The sequence below is a fragment of the Podarcis erhardii genome, assembly GCF_964252035.2.
Source record: "Podarcis erhardii genome assembly, chromosome: 9".
Taxonomy (NCBI): Eukaryota; Metazoa; Chordata; class Lepidosauria; order Squamata; family Lacertidae; genus Podarcis; species Podarcis erhardii.
Genome location: NC_138512.1, coordinates 51908640 through 51923519, shown reverse-complemented (window position 1 = coordinate 51923519; position 14880 = coordinate 51908640). Strand labels below are relative to the sequence as shown.

The following is a 14880-nucleotide window of genomic DNA, read 5'->3' as shown; positions in this document are numbered from 1 at the left end:
GTAAGCTTCACTGCTGGATGAGGATTTTAACCTGAGTCTCTCAGGTCCTAGTCTGACACAATACCCACTGCACCATACAAGCTTTTTTGTCTTAGTTACCCTCGGGAAGGGACATCTTACTTCCTCACTGAAAGACACAGGTAACCTTATTATGACAAAGCTTAGCAAAAGCCACATGAGAATGTGTATTCTTCACACTGTTCTTATTTTCTTTATTTAACAGCTCCCGAGGTTCTGCAAAACAATATAAAAGTCTCTCCAATTTACTACTCTTTTTCCAAGGAGAGATTTTGTTCCCCAAAGAGACAGAGAAGTGAATATAAGTTGTTTTTGAAGATAACAGGATTTGTATGTGCCTCTGAAAAAACAAAATCTGCTCCAAAAAGTTATATTTATATGTATTTGACTTTGTTCGGGACAGACAAGCAAGGCCAGTGTTAATTCTCGCATGAATATGGATGAAATTAAAGCTATCGTGTTTCAAACAGCCTGACATTTCCACAATAGCACAAGTTTATGCTGTGTTTTCAACATGAAAGGGTTGAAAGCCTGAATGGACCACTGCCGTACACAAAACTGTACATTAAAATAAGCAGACAAGTAATGCAGTCAGGAAAATTGGAGCTTTCCTTTTGGACAATGCTATGGCTGCAATCATGTACACAGTTAGATTGTTTAAAAGTATATTGACCTCAGTGGAATTTAGAAAACCTAACTATGTGAGTTTTGTGCAATTGGGCTTACTCCAAGGTAAATGGGTATAGGATTGAAGCCTTTAATCACTTATACAGTGGTGGGAAAAAACACCAAAATCAGTCATGATTTCTAGCCATTTGCAGTTGATATGAACATTATTTCTATTCTTAGCTAAAGGGAGTTTTGATATTTTGTCTGTTGATTCCCATTAAACAGACAGAATTCACATCCACACTTTACATTTCAAGCACCATTATACCACTTTAAACAGTCATGGTTTCACCACAGTGAATTCTGGAAACTGTAATTTGTTAAGGGCACTCACAGATAGTTGTTAGGAGACACAGAGTTAGTTCCCTGGAAAGAGGACCAGTTCTGAAACCACTCTGAAAACTGTAACTCTGTGAGGTGCAACAGATTGTTTAATTTGGAAAAAAGACAGTAATTGGGGAACTAACAACTCCTTTGAACCCACTTTACCATAAACTGGGAGTCAAGAGATTACAACTTTCAGGAACTGAGGGCCATTGGTTTGTATACAGCAGTGAAATGCAGATTCAAAGACCTTCAGTAAATACTACCCACCAATGTGAAATGGTAGCCTTGATACAAGCCAATAATGCAAGTTGGTTAAAAAACCAAAACCAAAAAAAGCACTCTGGGGAAGGCTATTGGTGAATGGCAAAAAAAAAGAAGTAGAAAGCTCATGTTGGCATATGTGGTTCAGGCAACTTGCTAAATGACTCTCTCAAGTTTGAAATGAAATCATGTTGTGTTTGGCCAAAAGGATTAAGCAGCAGGATGCATTCTGCTGCACTACATGAGCATGGCTGTGAGCTGAAGTCAAATACTTTACAGCCAGTGAGGGGAAAATGTCAGCACAGCAATGATAACAAACAGATGGCTTCTGCTACAGCACTCAGTAAACACATTGCTTGCAATTTTGGAGGCCATTTGGTGGATTGTTATTAAATAAGAAAGGCAAGAAACTACATTCCCATATAAACAGCAAGGGCGGGGGGATATTCCGTGACTCCTCTAATTTAATTTTGAAACAGAACACATGAGACCTGGTATGGGATGCTCTTAGAAGCTAAATGTTAGCCTTGCATTGATCTTGAAGCTGCTGGGTTAGAGCAATATGCCGTTCAGAGACTCTATCTAATGGAGTGCAGCCCTTCTAAGGGCAAGTTGCATCTATATTTTTGAAATTTGCCAACGCCATTCCCTCAAAAGGGGCAACCATGCCTGCAATTTGCTTCCAATTCTGGCAGAAAATTTAAAAGACGAAGACTTTTCTACAGTCGATTGAACTAACAAACTATAGTTTGGTTTTGTAAAGTTTGGCTTGCTTTCCAGCTGCTCTTGCCTTGTAACTTTGCAACTTGATGTGCATCTGGAGTGCAATGGCCAAACAAACCATGGTTAAGAGTACTGGGTTTACGTGTAACATCAGGCCATAGTTAAAACAAATCAAGCTTCATAAACCAACAACAAACCATGGCTTCAAATTGTGGTTTGCTGGCAATAAACAAACCCTAATTAAGTTGATTCAGATGAGCAAACAAACTATGGTTTAATAAAACATGGTTTAGCGTTAGGTGCGAACCAGGCCAGTGCTTTGGATACTTTATCCATAGACTATAGAAAGGAATATATAGAGATTACCGTATTTTTCGCCCTATAGGATGCACCGGCCCATAGGACGCACCTAGTTTTCAGGGGGGGAAATCAAGGAAAAAAATATGATCCCCCCCCCCCCGCAGCTCTGGGAGCAGCGGACAAGCTGCACGCAGCCTGTGTGCTACTCCAAGACCTTCTTCCTGCTTTTGCGGAATTCCCCCACCTCCCGCAAAAGCCCACAGGAGGGAGAAGGAACAGACTCAGACAGTCAGTCCCTTCTCCCTCCTTGGGGAAAAGCCTGCTTTCCCCCACCGCCAGCCTCCAAGCTGGGTTGGAGAGTAGCGGGAAGGCGCCGCACGCCTTTCCGCTGCCCCCATCCTCTGGGGCTGGCGATGGGGGAAGCGCTGCTTTCCCCCACTGCCAGCCTCAAAGAGCAAACTCTCCTGGCTTCAGTGGAAGCAACGCAAAGCCTCTGGAGCGCAGGCTTCAGAGGCTTCGTGTTGCTATCGCTGAAGCCAAGGAGCCTGCATTCGCCCCATAAGATGCACACACATTTCCCCTTCATTTTTGGAGGGGGAAAAGTGCGTCTTATAGGGCGAAAAATACGGTGATTGCTGTTTATTATTCAGGGACCTTCAGTCCTCTGCAGAATATTGTAGGTGATGGCAAATATTTTTAATGGTATTTTAGGAAGCTTATCCAGAGAGGTAAAGCCCAATAAATGTTCTGCCAAGCCCAGTGTTGGTTTGCATTAGTCATGTGGTTTTTAGTGAAGTAACTTCAATGAGATAACTTCAGATCAAGTGGTCTGTGGCTTACAGATAAAATGTTTGCATACCCTACTACTTCATGCCATGGCTCTTAATTTGGCAACTGAATTGAGGATACTGTTATTTGTTTCAACCCTCAGAAGCCCATCAGCTGAGGGTGTACTGATGCCTAATTTCATCAAAAGCAGACAGCTGCAAGAGCATTGCAGGCAGAGCTATGATGTCACTTGATTACACATACTGCCACTCTATGAGCACAAAATATTTCATTTAGGAACTGTTTTTACAAAGCAAAACAGCAAACCACCCAGCAGGGCTCCCTTAAGACGCCCTCCAAGAATACTAGTCTCATCGGAGATCAAGCAATAGCTCTGTCATATAGAAGACCACACATCCACAGGATATGGGCCGCAATCCCAAATGCACTGAGCATCCCCAAAGCCTTAATGAAATCAACAGAGCTTTGAAGGTCCAAGCATACTAAGAGCTATAGTCAGCCTCAACAAAGGCTCAGAAGGGCTCAATCTAAGATCTGAACTGCATGTTTATACAAAGCACTTGATGCAGCCCTCCTAGCACTGTATGATTTCATAATATGAAGAGGGGAAAGACATGCTGGAATGCTGCAGCACATCCAGATCTCCCTGCCTACCCAAGTGTCAAGGAGAAAAATCCCAGCCTAGCCTACTACCTGATATCCTATTTTTCAATGAGCAGAATTTTATTTGTTTACATGAATGAGTATGCACTTTTGATGCCTGACAGTGCTAGGCATGGATACTAGGGGTGTGCGTAGGGTACTTGTAGCCAAGAATGGAAGTCATCGGAGATCCCAACAGTTATGGAATGGCAGGCTAAACGTTTTGAATATACAGAATTAGCGAAAATGACATATAAAATTCGACACCAAAAAGGGACAAAGTTTGTAGAAGAATGGGGTAAATTTGTAACATATATAGGAATCAACTGCAGAAGTTTAAGAACTACAGCAGGGTTAACATAACTCTTGTGACGTGTACAGAAAAGTAGAAGGAACTGTAAGAGAAGATGTATATTAAGAAAACCACAACTGGGAAGGAAGGAAGTCGAGGCGTGATTCTACGCAATGTAAATAAGATGACACTGAGAATGATTGTAAATATTGTTTTATTTGGGGGTTTTTTTTGGAAAAAGTCAATAAAAAGCATTAAAATTTAAAAAAAGATACTAGGGGTGTGTGTAGCCCAAATTGTGAGGCAAATCATAGTGATTTGAGGAGTCTTTCACGTTACCACATTGCGCCATTAACAGGTAATGCCAAGGGAGATCAGGCAGGGCCCAATCCTTGGCATAGTTTAGTTGCCTCAGTTTTTCCATAGCGTGAAATATATTACCCCCCCCCCATCCTGCCACCCCACACAGACTGGCTTTTTGAGAAATGAAACACAGGGCTCATCCACACTTCTGCTTTTCTGGTGCCTCCAAAGCACAGGTCTGAGCAGTTTTCTGCTTGTCCCCTGTTTTCTAGAACAGTTTTGTCTTTCCCCTGTTGTTTTTCCCTGGAAAACCCATTTTTAAAAAATGTTTGATATTTTACTATGTTTTTATATATGCTGTAAGCCACCCAGAGTGACTGGAGGAACCCAGACATATGGGTGGGGTAATAATTATTATAATTATTATAATTATTATAATTATTATTATTATTATATTTATTTTATAAACTGAAACAAATGTTAATCCGAAGAAAACCTGACTGATACTTGCTCAGATTCAGCAGTAAACAGCAGGATTTCCCAGGGGAAAGTGGCAGGGCCAGTGGAAGTTTGGAAGATCCCTGAGTTGATAGAGTAAACACCCAGAATTCAACTGGAAAGAGGCGGAAAGGAGAGTGGAGAGGTGGGATGATCTTTTGATTTGACTGAGAGGTCTAGCATTTAAATTGGTCAGTTATTTTCCAGCTGCACCCCAATCACAGTGATTTGGGGGCACAATAACCCTCCTCCCAATGGATCGTCCTTGTCCTCCAGGTCTGGTTATCACCCACTACCAATTACAAAACATAGGGCTTTCTCATTTCTTCATGGAGGGTACTTACAGGAAGGGGGCCTGGTGACAAATATTTTCCAGATTTTTTTAAATAACAAAAGTAAAAATAATCTGTCTGAATGTGGGCAGGTTTCTTACAATTGATCCACCCCCTGCCCAAAGAAGCCACCCCACTAAATGATGGGTGGGAACTATATTAGGGGGTCTTTCAGATTCTATGTAACCTATGAAGAATATTTCCTCATAAACTGGAACGATCTTAACTCTGTTTTGAGGGTGCAGCAATGTGGTTAATACTGCTACTACTAATAATAGACAATATATGAGCTCCAGCAAAACAGTCACTAACTTGAAGCGGCCTTCCTAATTTCTTGAATGGCTATCTATGTAAACCTGGACAGCTGCTTTTTACTTTACATGTCCCTAGCCACAGGCTTGCAACTCAAGGCCACTTCACAGCATGATTCATAATGCACAACAACACTTGTATTCAGATCAGCGTCTGTAAACATAAACCGCTTGGGTTCAAACATTCAGGAAGTCATAAAATGCGGTATGCAGGAATCTGTGCAAGGTTCCAAAAATAGGTCAAAGAGGGGGAAAGCTAAGAAAAAGTGTCAAAGAACCATATAAAACGTGATTTTATGGTTTGCTGTTAGAACATTTATGTGTCACTGAAACACTGTCACACTCTCAAACAAATTAATATTAAACCATTTACAGCATTTAGAAGATTATTGTGCTTCTAGGTCACTTTAATTAGACAAAAAGAATCTTTGTTCTTCATAATGAACAGGGGAGCCAACTTGGGTCCCAGGTTATGGGTGCCCAGTGCACATGACATCATGATGTCATGTTGCAGCATGATGTCATGGTGTCACATTGCGGTGTGATGTCATGATGTCTCTCACCCTCCCCAGCCTCAGAACCTGACTTCCAGTGGTAAACGGAAGTCAGGATCCAAGACCCAGATCCCTCTATAGTTGGTGCCCCTAGTAATGAATATATTTAAACAAGCACCACTGCTAAAATGGCATTTATTAAAGGAAAACTACACCCAAAGTGGATCGCTTCTTATAAGAGCACACTTAAAATTTAAAAGCAGCCATGCCACCATTATTTAAAATACAGGCATTTAAACTAGATAAAACAGCAGAAATGCTATCCATTCAAGAATAGACCTGTAATATATGGCCCTAACTAAGAAAAAGTAGTCTGGATTGGTTTTAAATTGGAAGAGTTGTGACCATTCATGCCTTTGTAGAGGTCTATAATTCCCTAGGTTTCTCTATGTATCTCTCTCTCTCTCTCAACTACATTTTGTCAGTCTTGATTTTGTCACAAGTAGTAGTGCCCTTTGAGTGCTCACTGGAACGACAGATCCTGAAGCTGAGACTCCAATACTTTGGCCACCTCATGAGAAGAGAAGACTCCCTGGAAAAGACCCTGATGTTGGGAAAGAGGGCACAAGGAGAAGGGGACGACAGAGGATGAGATGGTTGGACAGTGTTGTCGAAGCTACCAGCATGAGTTTGACCAAACTGCGGGAGGCAGTGGAAGACAGGAGTGCCTGGCGTGCTCTGGTCCATGGGGTCACAAAGAGTCGGACACGACTAAACAACAACAAGTAGTGCCCTTGTAGCGCCTTTGTAGCTGCCACTGCTGCTCTGCATCTTTCCACCCTGGTTGAACATAGTGTATTGTATAGCATCCACACCCATGAGTTGCCCTACTCCCACCTCACATCACTGGCAATAGGTGGTGGGGCAGAAGGGCACATGGTGTGGAAACCTCATACACTGAATGCAAGTAAATGTGATCGGGAACAGGAGGAAGAGATACAAAGATGATACAAAGAAGAAACAGTTTCGTATCCCATCACATCTAGTTAGACTAACAAACAATAGTAATTCTAGCCCTGGGTCACATCCACACAGTACATTTAAAGCACATCACTTCCCTCATAGAATCATGGGAACTGTATTCCCATGCAAGGAATTGTATTCTGCATGCTAGGTATTGTATCTACATTTGGCTCCCAGTATGTTTCCGAGTACTGAGCCTCGGTCCAGTATACCTGAAGGAGCGTCTCCACCCCCATCATTCAGCCCGGACACTGAGGTCCTTCTGGCGCCAAGGGCCTTCTCCCTCACTGTGAGAAGTGAAGCTACAGGGAACCAGGCAGAGCGCCTTCTCGGTAGTGGCGCCGCCCTGTGGAACGTCTTCCCATCAGATGTCAAGGAAACAAACAACTATCTGACTTTTAGAAGACATCTGAAGGCAGCCCAGTTTAGGCAAGTTTTTAATGTCTGGTGTTTTATCATGTTTTTAATATTCTGTTGGAAGCCGCCCAGAGAGGCTGGGGAAACCCAGACAGATGGGCAGGGTATAAATAAATAAATAAATAAATAAATAAATAAATAATAAAACTACAGTTCCCAAGATTCTTGGGGCAGGGGAACCATGTGCTTCAAATGTACCATGTGGATGTGACTTCTTTGTTTTTGCAAAACAATGTACCAACTGAGTCCCTAGAGCCCCAGGAGCCAAGCCATTCCTGCAGTCCTCACCTCCCACATCAGTCTGCAGTCTGTGTCTTCATCCAGCTCCTGAGGCATTCGCTTCTCTCCTGCAAAGGGTCCAAATTTTTCGCCCTAAGGAGTGGAAACACAAGCAAAGCAAAGCCATCAAACCCTTCCTCCTGTTCTAGGAAAATGTATTGCTATGTTCAGTTTCACAACTTCATTGGGGTCAGCTACATATTATTACAGAAATGTGTGACTGAACCACTGTTTCTTTAAATTACTTACATGGGGTTCAGGTTTAGAGGATTCATGTCTGAACAAAGATGTGGGGAAAGGGGTTTATACCCTTCCCCCAGCACCCATCCCCAATGGAAATCAATCCTAGCACCCCACAAAAAAGCTGCTTTATTCCCCAGTGGTAAAAGCCTTCCAGCACAAATGCTATGTCCAGATGTTTTTTGAATCAGAAAATCAGAACTGGCGAAAAAGGTTAACTTCTCATACCCTATTTGAAAAAAATAAAGCAAGATATAGGGGACAGGTACCCTGAATCTCTGAAGAGGGCTAATGGGTTTTATCCAACTAAGGCAGTGGCGTAGCGTGGGTTGTCAGCTCCCGGGGCAAGGCAAGTAATTTGCGCCCCCTAACCCTGGATTTGCGCCCCCTAACCCTATCCCTAACCCTAACCCCCAGATGTTGCACCCGGTGCGGCCGGCCCCCCCTGCACCCCCCACGCTACGCCACTGAACTAAGGTTTACTCAAATTAATGAACATGACTACGTCTGGTCCATTAAGTCTACTCTGAGTAAAACTTCTTGAATATCATGCAAAATCCTTTTAACAACTGTAATTTTTTTAACTGCTTAATGATACAAATTAGCAGCCTAATAAGGATATGAGAAGGGACACGGGTGGTGCTGTGGGTTAAACCACAGAGCCCAGGACTTGCCGATCAGAAGGTCGGGGGTTCGAATCCCCGCAACAGGGTGAGCTCCCGTTGCTCAGTTCCTGCTCCTGCCAACCTAGCAGTTCGAAAGCACATCAAAGTGCAAGTAGATAAATAGGTATTTTTCGCTCTATAAGACGCACCTTTCCCCTCCTAAAAAGTAAGGGGAAATGTGTGTGCATCTTATGGAGCGAATGCAGGCTGCACAGCTTTCGCTGAAGCCAGAAGAGCAAGAGGGATCGGTGCGCACCGATCCCTCTTGCTCTCCTGGCTTCGCTTCGCTGGAGAGCCACAGCGCAGCTTTCCCTCTCTGCGCTGCACCCCTTCAGCGAAGCGGGAGGAGAAATGGAAGGGGCTCCTTCCATTTGCTGAGCAGAGAGGGAGAGAACATTTTTTTTCTTGTTCTCCTCCTCTAAAACTAGGTGCGTCTTGTGGTCAAGTGCGTCTTATGGAGCGAAAAATACGGTAACAACAGCAACAACCTCAAAGCAGTTTACAAAAGGATAAAACAAGAAAATCAAGGGAGAGGGGGAATTACAAAACTTTAAAACATCCAAAAATTTAAAATACTAAAATTAATTGAAATCCACACCCGCTTTATTGATTATTCCCTGGTTCTAGTATTATGAGAAGGATAAAAACCTCTCTCCCCCCCCCCCAAAAAAAATTACTTGCCTTTTTTCTAAAACTTAAAATGCCCCAGATTTTGTAACATTTCCTCATGGGGGAATTGCTCCGGGGGTGCTTTCGAACTGCTAGGTTGGCAGGCGCTGGGATCGAGCGACGGGAGTGCACCCCGCCACAGGGATTCAAACCGCCGACCATGCGATCGGCAAGTCCTAGGCGCTGAGGTTTTACCCACAGCGCCACCCGCGTCCCTGCTTTGTTCAGTGTACATTCTGTCAATTACAGGGGTCCGGGGATGGGGAGAGAACATGATGTCCTCTGCTGTGCTACCTGATAAACTGCAAATATGGTACTCACACATGACCCACTAAGTCAATCATCTATCCTATTATTTACCATAATGTGGATGCGGGTGGTGCTGTGGGTTAAACCACAGAGCCTAGGACTTGCCGATCAGAAGGTTGGCAGTTCGAATCCCCGCAACAGGGTAAGCTCCTGTTGTTTGGTCCCAGCTCCTGCCAACCTAGCAGTTCAAAAGCACGAAGTGCAAGTAGATAAATAAGTACCGCTCCAGTGGGAGGGTAAAAGGCGTTTCCGTGCGCTGCTCTGGCCACATGACCCAGAAACTGTACGCCGGCTCCCTCGTCCAATAAAGCGAGATGAGCGTCGCAACCCCAGAGTCGGCCATGACTGGACCTAATGGTCAGGGGTCCCTTTACCTTTACTAAACTGCTTAGCTGCTTATTTGTTTGTTTATAGGAACAAGGGAGATTGCCTTATACTAAGTCCATTGGTCAATCTTGTTTAGTATTCTCCACACTGACTGGCAGCTGCTTTCTGACTCTACCTGGACATGCCTGCAACTGAACCTGGGTCCACGCAAGGCAGGTGATCTATACGGAGCTGCAGCCCAGAAAACATAAACCAGGAACCAGAGGAGCAATTGCAGTAAGAAAGGACAATAACAGTTCGCTACAATTTGGCAAGCTTTGGCTACCTAAACCAGCTCAAGAGAGCGTCTTGCAAAAGGCACTTTTTGTTTATTCCCCCTTCCCTTTGCCATTGAGGTGAAGGACTGAAATACACAGGCTCTTCCTTTGAAACCGAAGACTGTCACGGATTTGCAAGATGCAAATTGAATCCCTGCCCCCAGGCAAATCTATTTTGGATGCGAATCGGATTTGAGCTCACAGCTCCTTCTTTTATGTGGCTGTTGTCGAACTGATGGGGATTCTGACTGCGCCGAGGAGAGCTCAGTCGAACAACAATGGGCGCAGGAGGCGCTGCGAAAAAGATAGATTAAAAAGCAAAAGTTTTGAGGCCATTTATGTAATAATTTCCACAAGTTGCCGGACGGAAGTGAACTAAACAGTGTCACAAGAGGAAGAGGGGTTTGGGATTAAATGGTGAAGATCTGAGAGAGAGAGAGAGAGAGAGAGAGAGAGAGAGAGAGAGAGAGAGAGAGAGAGAGAAATACGTGGCAAGCTCTCTGGGGAGGGTGGAAAGTTGAAGAAGGAAGAGCTTGCAGGAAAAGCCTGGCGGATCTCTCCCCCCCTCCCGTCCTGCCGATCCCTCACCTTAATGGTGCAACAGCAAGGATCACCCACCTTTTTTACTCTCCGGGCCGTAAAGAGCCCCATCCCGTCTTGAATGTTAGATGACTTCAGGGCAAACCTGTCCGGCACGTACATGCCCAGCATTTTGTACTATTATGGGCTGGGGGGAGTTACTAATGTAGCTTCTTAAACGGGGGAAAGGGATCCAGAGGGGCTTTCATTGCAAAGGGGAGCGGGTTGGGTAGGTGGGGTGTGGGGAGAGAGAAGGGATCGGGCGGGGAAGCCTTGCTGCTCGATCTCCTCCCCCGCTCCCCCCCCCCCCCGGGCCGGGCCGGGCCGGGCCTGCTTCTTCCCCCCGCCCCGATTCCTCGCTCGCGAAGTCTCCGCCGCTGGGCCGGCGCTTCTGCCGAGGCTCGAGAAAGGCGGCGCTCCGATTGGCTGAAAGTTTTGCCGAGAGCGAGCGAGGAAAGGCAGAGCGCGCGACTCCTGCGAGGCGAGCGAAGGATCCCGGGAATCTTGGGCAGGGAGAAAGCGGGCAGCTTCTCTTTTCGGGACAGCACCAGAGCCCTGCATTCCTGCTGCGGAGCGTGGGCTCCAGGGCTTTAAAAAAATGCTCTGGAAATTTGAGTTTAGCAGACCTAATTTGAGTGGCGCGACTTAAATCATTCTATGATGCATGTATAGCACATTTCCCTAATTTTCATTCCCCCCCCCCCCATAACTCAAAAACTATATGGCATAGGAATTTTTTTGTTCACGTTAGTGACTTTGACATGTGAAATAATCCAGTGCAGAACAGCGATTTCATTCAAAATACTGTAGCAGTTGATCTTTGTGAAAACACTGTGGTGATCTGTCATGGAACAACTCCATTGAAGAAGATAATAGTGGTTACCCAGACCTCCTTGCCGGTTGCGAAGGGGCCCCAATGACAGCTCAAGCTTCAGGGCTCCCAAAATGTAGGTCTGTCACTGGTGGTATCATGGGCAGGGCCTTTGAGGCCAAGGTTCCAATTCCCACTCAGCCTAATGCCTGCCTCAGGATTGTTGTGAGGATAAACTTTGGAGGGAGAGAACTGGATATGTTGCCTGGAGGAGCCCTTAAAAGGCTACTAACCTGAATAAACAGTGTGTTGTAGGAGTTAGGATGCCCGACTAACCATCCCTCAGCTGTGAAGTTCAAGGAGTGATGTTGGACAAATCACAATTTCTCAACCCTATCCTACTTCACAAGGCTGTTGTGATTTTTTTAAAAAAATAAAAATAAAAATAATGCTGTACATGTGGTACAGTAGGAGTAAATGTCATTGAAAACAGTGAGGCTAACTTCTGAGTAAATTTACAGGGGATTCCTCTGTTACTCTTGCCATAAATGCTAACTTGGATGGCACCAGAACAATAAAATATTTTTAGACACAAACTGGTCCCCCCCCCCACCTGCCGCCAAAGGCAACAGACTGCTTCATCAGATGCATATAAGTAAATAGATTGAGCTGTAATGGCAAAATAAATATAAGAACTGTATGTAAGTAAGCTGGTATACAGTCAACAGATGAAGGGTCTAAACTGAACAGCCGAAAGCCAACTTCACATCTGAGCAGGGATTTTGAACATGGGACGACTATCTGTGATCTCCAAGGTTGTTGGGTTTTTTGTTTCATTTGTATCCCATATATGGGGGGGTTTTGTTGTTACATTTTTATCCCTGTTTGTTGCATTTATATCTCAGTTGTAACATTTGCAACCCTGTATGATACATTTGTTTTTTTGTTGCATTTGTATCCCACCAATTGTAGCTGGATCTAAATTCTGTAAAGGCAACAAAGGATTGACGTGCAAGGAACTCAAAGCAATGGTTTTGCCTCACAGTAATCCTCAGTCTATATTGTTTTGGGCCAAGAGACAATTGCATGTGCAGGACCACACTGCAAGCTTCCTGTAACAAGTCTTGAAGAATTTGAATCTGGATTTCCCATCTACAAAACCGTGAAACTAACCACTGTCTCTTTTCCTCTACATTGGCTGTGCAGTGTAGTTATCACATCACCCCCCAAGCCTACCTTAACTTTTGCATCTTTGTAGACGTTGCTGCAGCACATTGCAGTGGACACATTGCAGCAGGTGTAAGCAGTGGCGTAGCGTGGGGGGTGCAGGGGGGCCCGGCCGCACCGGGTGCAACATCTGGGGGTTAGGGTTAGGGGGTGCAAATCCACGGGTTAGGGGGCGCAAATCCATGGGTTAGGGGGCGCAAATTACTTGCCTTGCCCCGGGTGCTGACAACCCACGCTACGCCACTGGGTGTAAGGCAACAGAAAAGATGCACAGACATGTTTGCCAGACAGAGCTTTTTAGCTTTTTAGCTTTTTAGCTTTTTAGCTTTTTAGCTTCTGTTCCTACGATATCCAGTATTCCAGATTCTTCTCTACAGAGTTAGTGCATTCAATTTCAGTGATGATAAAGTCTGCATATAGTCACTGTTGCCTGAAATAGCCCTGTGCATAGAGATCTCCCAAGTCAACATGTTAGACCAAGCATTTCAATAAGTTGTCCATGGTTTTAAGAGTGAGATGGCACAATATCTACAAAGAAGTGCGTAGGGCCTTAAAAATAATAATAAAGAAGACCTGTCATTTAAGTTTATTTATTGTTAATTACCCAGGTACCTTAGAAAAATGGGACCTTTTGTTGTTACGGTATTTAAATAGAAAAGCAGGCTATTAATGAATACAAGGGAAGTTAGTGCCAAGTCCTTATGGGGAATGGTGGCAAAGCAGGGCTGTGGAGGCCCCTCTTAACCCCGAGGGCCTTGGCCAGTGCCCCATCTGGCCAGCCACTGGTGCCAGCCCTTCATACACAGGACTGTAATCTACTAATGGATCTTGAACATGTTTATCTAAGCTATTTTGATGAATATTTCATATTCCCAAATTTGGTAAGGAAACATATTGACCATTGTTTCCCCTCTAGCAATCATTTAAACAGATGCATTAAATTGTCAGCACTTTGCAAGCTCTTTCCTTACAGGATCCTCACCAAAGGCCCTTCAATGGTGCCTTGGAACATGTACAATTTATTTCATAGAACCGAACAACTGTAGAGTTAGATGGGACCTTAAGGGTCATCTAGTCCAACCCCCTGCAATGCAGGGATGTCTAGTAAAGCATCCATGACAGATGGCCATCCAACCTCTGCTTAAAATAAAGGGGTTTTTTTAAGGGTCACATCAAACCAAGTTTTACAAGAAAGAAGAATATGACTTGGTAAAGGTGAGCTGCATTTTTGCTCTTGGGTTGCTGAATTGCTAAGGTTCCATTTTCCAGAAGGCATAACAGATAATCCCAGGCTTCAGTGGTGTCAGAAAACATACGAGGAGGAGGAGGAGACCCAAAGAAAACCTTTTTGCCAAATACTCCTCTACGTAGTAAAACTAAATACATCATTAAAGACAAAGTGCACCCAGTTGGAACATTACATTTTGAATAATGCTATACCTTGTCCCAGTTTGAACACCAAGCTGTAAATCACTTTTGGTTATTTTCCTAATATTGTATAGTATCCACTAGCAGTTTTCTGAATGACAGGGGGACCTGAAAGTGAACTCACTCTATTAAACAGATTAATTTAAGATGGGAATTCAATCCAGAGTGCTCGTATTATTCCTGGGTTCGTTTATACACAGTTTATCAAAGTGCAGATTGGAGCTGGCTAAAGATTGTTCTTTTCCCAGCGGGGAGATGTATTTGTTTAAATCTGATTATAAAGCTGAAAGAAAAACAATGCATTTGGGGGAAGGCAGAGAGAGAGAGAGAGAGAGAGAGTGGGGGAAGGGAGGTGAGGAGAAACTGACAAACCTGTAGTATTTAAAATTCTAAATTTAACGCTGTGGGCTTACATCTCATAATTTTAATTACTAGGCTGCTCCGGATTTGTTCTTTTGGCTTATGCTTTGTTACATACGCCCTCCTTTGACATGGCTACCCTTTCAAGCACACCAAAGGGTGCAATTACTTCATTCTCTTTGCTGTCATTTTGAGACAACCACAGATAAAGTTACTCCTGGTACAACTGGGGGGCTTGAAGAGCCTTGTAACTCCTTCTGAAGACAAAAG

General features: G+C 44.1%; 1 protein-coding gene across 3 annotated transcripts in view; it reads right to left on the bottom strand.

Annotated features, from left to right (window-relative positions):
- Positions 1 to 11098, bottom strand: part of PRDM5 (PR/SET domain 5) — an 89842-nt gene extending 78744 nt beyond the window's left edge. For all 3 annotated transcript variants that reach the window (XM_081876865.1, XM_081876866.1, XM_081876867.1), the window contains exons 1-2: positions 10824 to 11098; positions 7688 to 7771 (exon numbers count right to left, since the gene is read on the bottom strand). In XM_081876865.1, the coding sequence (XP_081732991.1) occupies positions 7688 to 7771; positions 10824 to 10916 (177 nt within the window). In that variant the 5' untranslated portion in view covers positions 10917 to 11098. The remainder of the gene's footprint in view (positions 1 to 7687; positions 7772 to 10823) is intronic.
- Positions 11099 to 14880: the final 3782 nt, after the last annotated feature.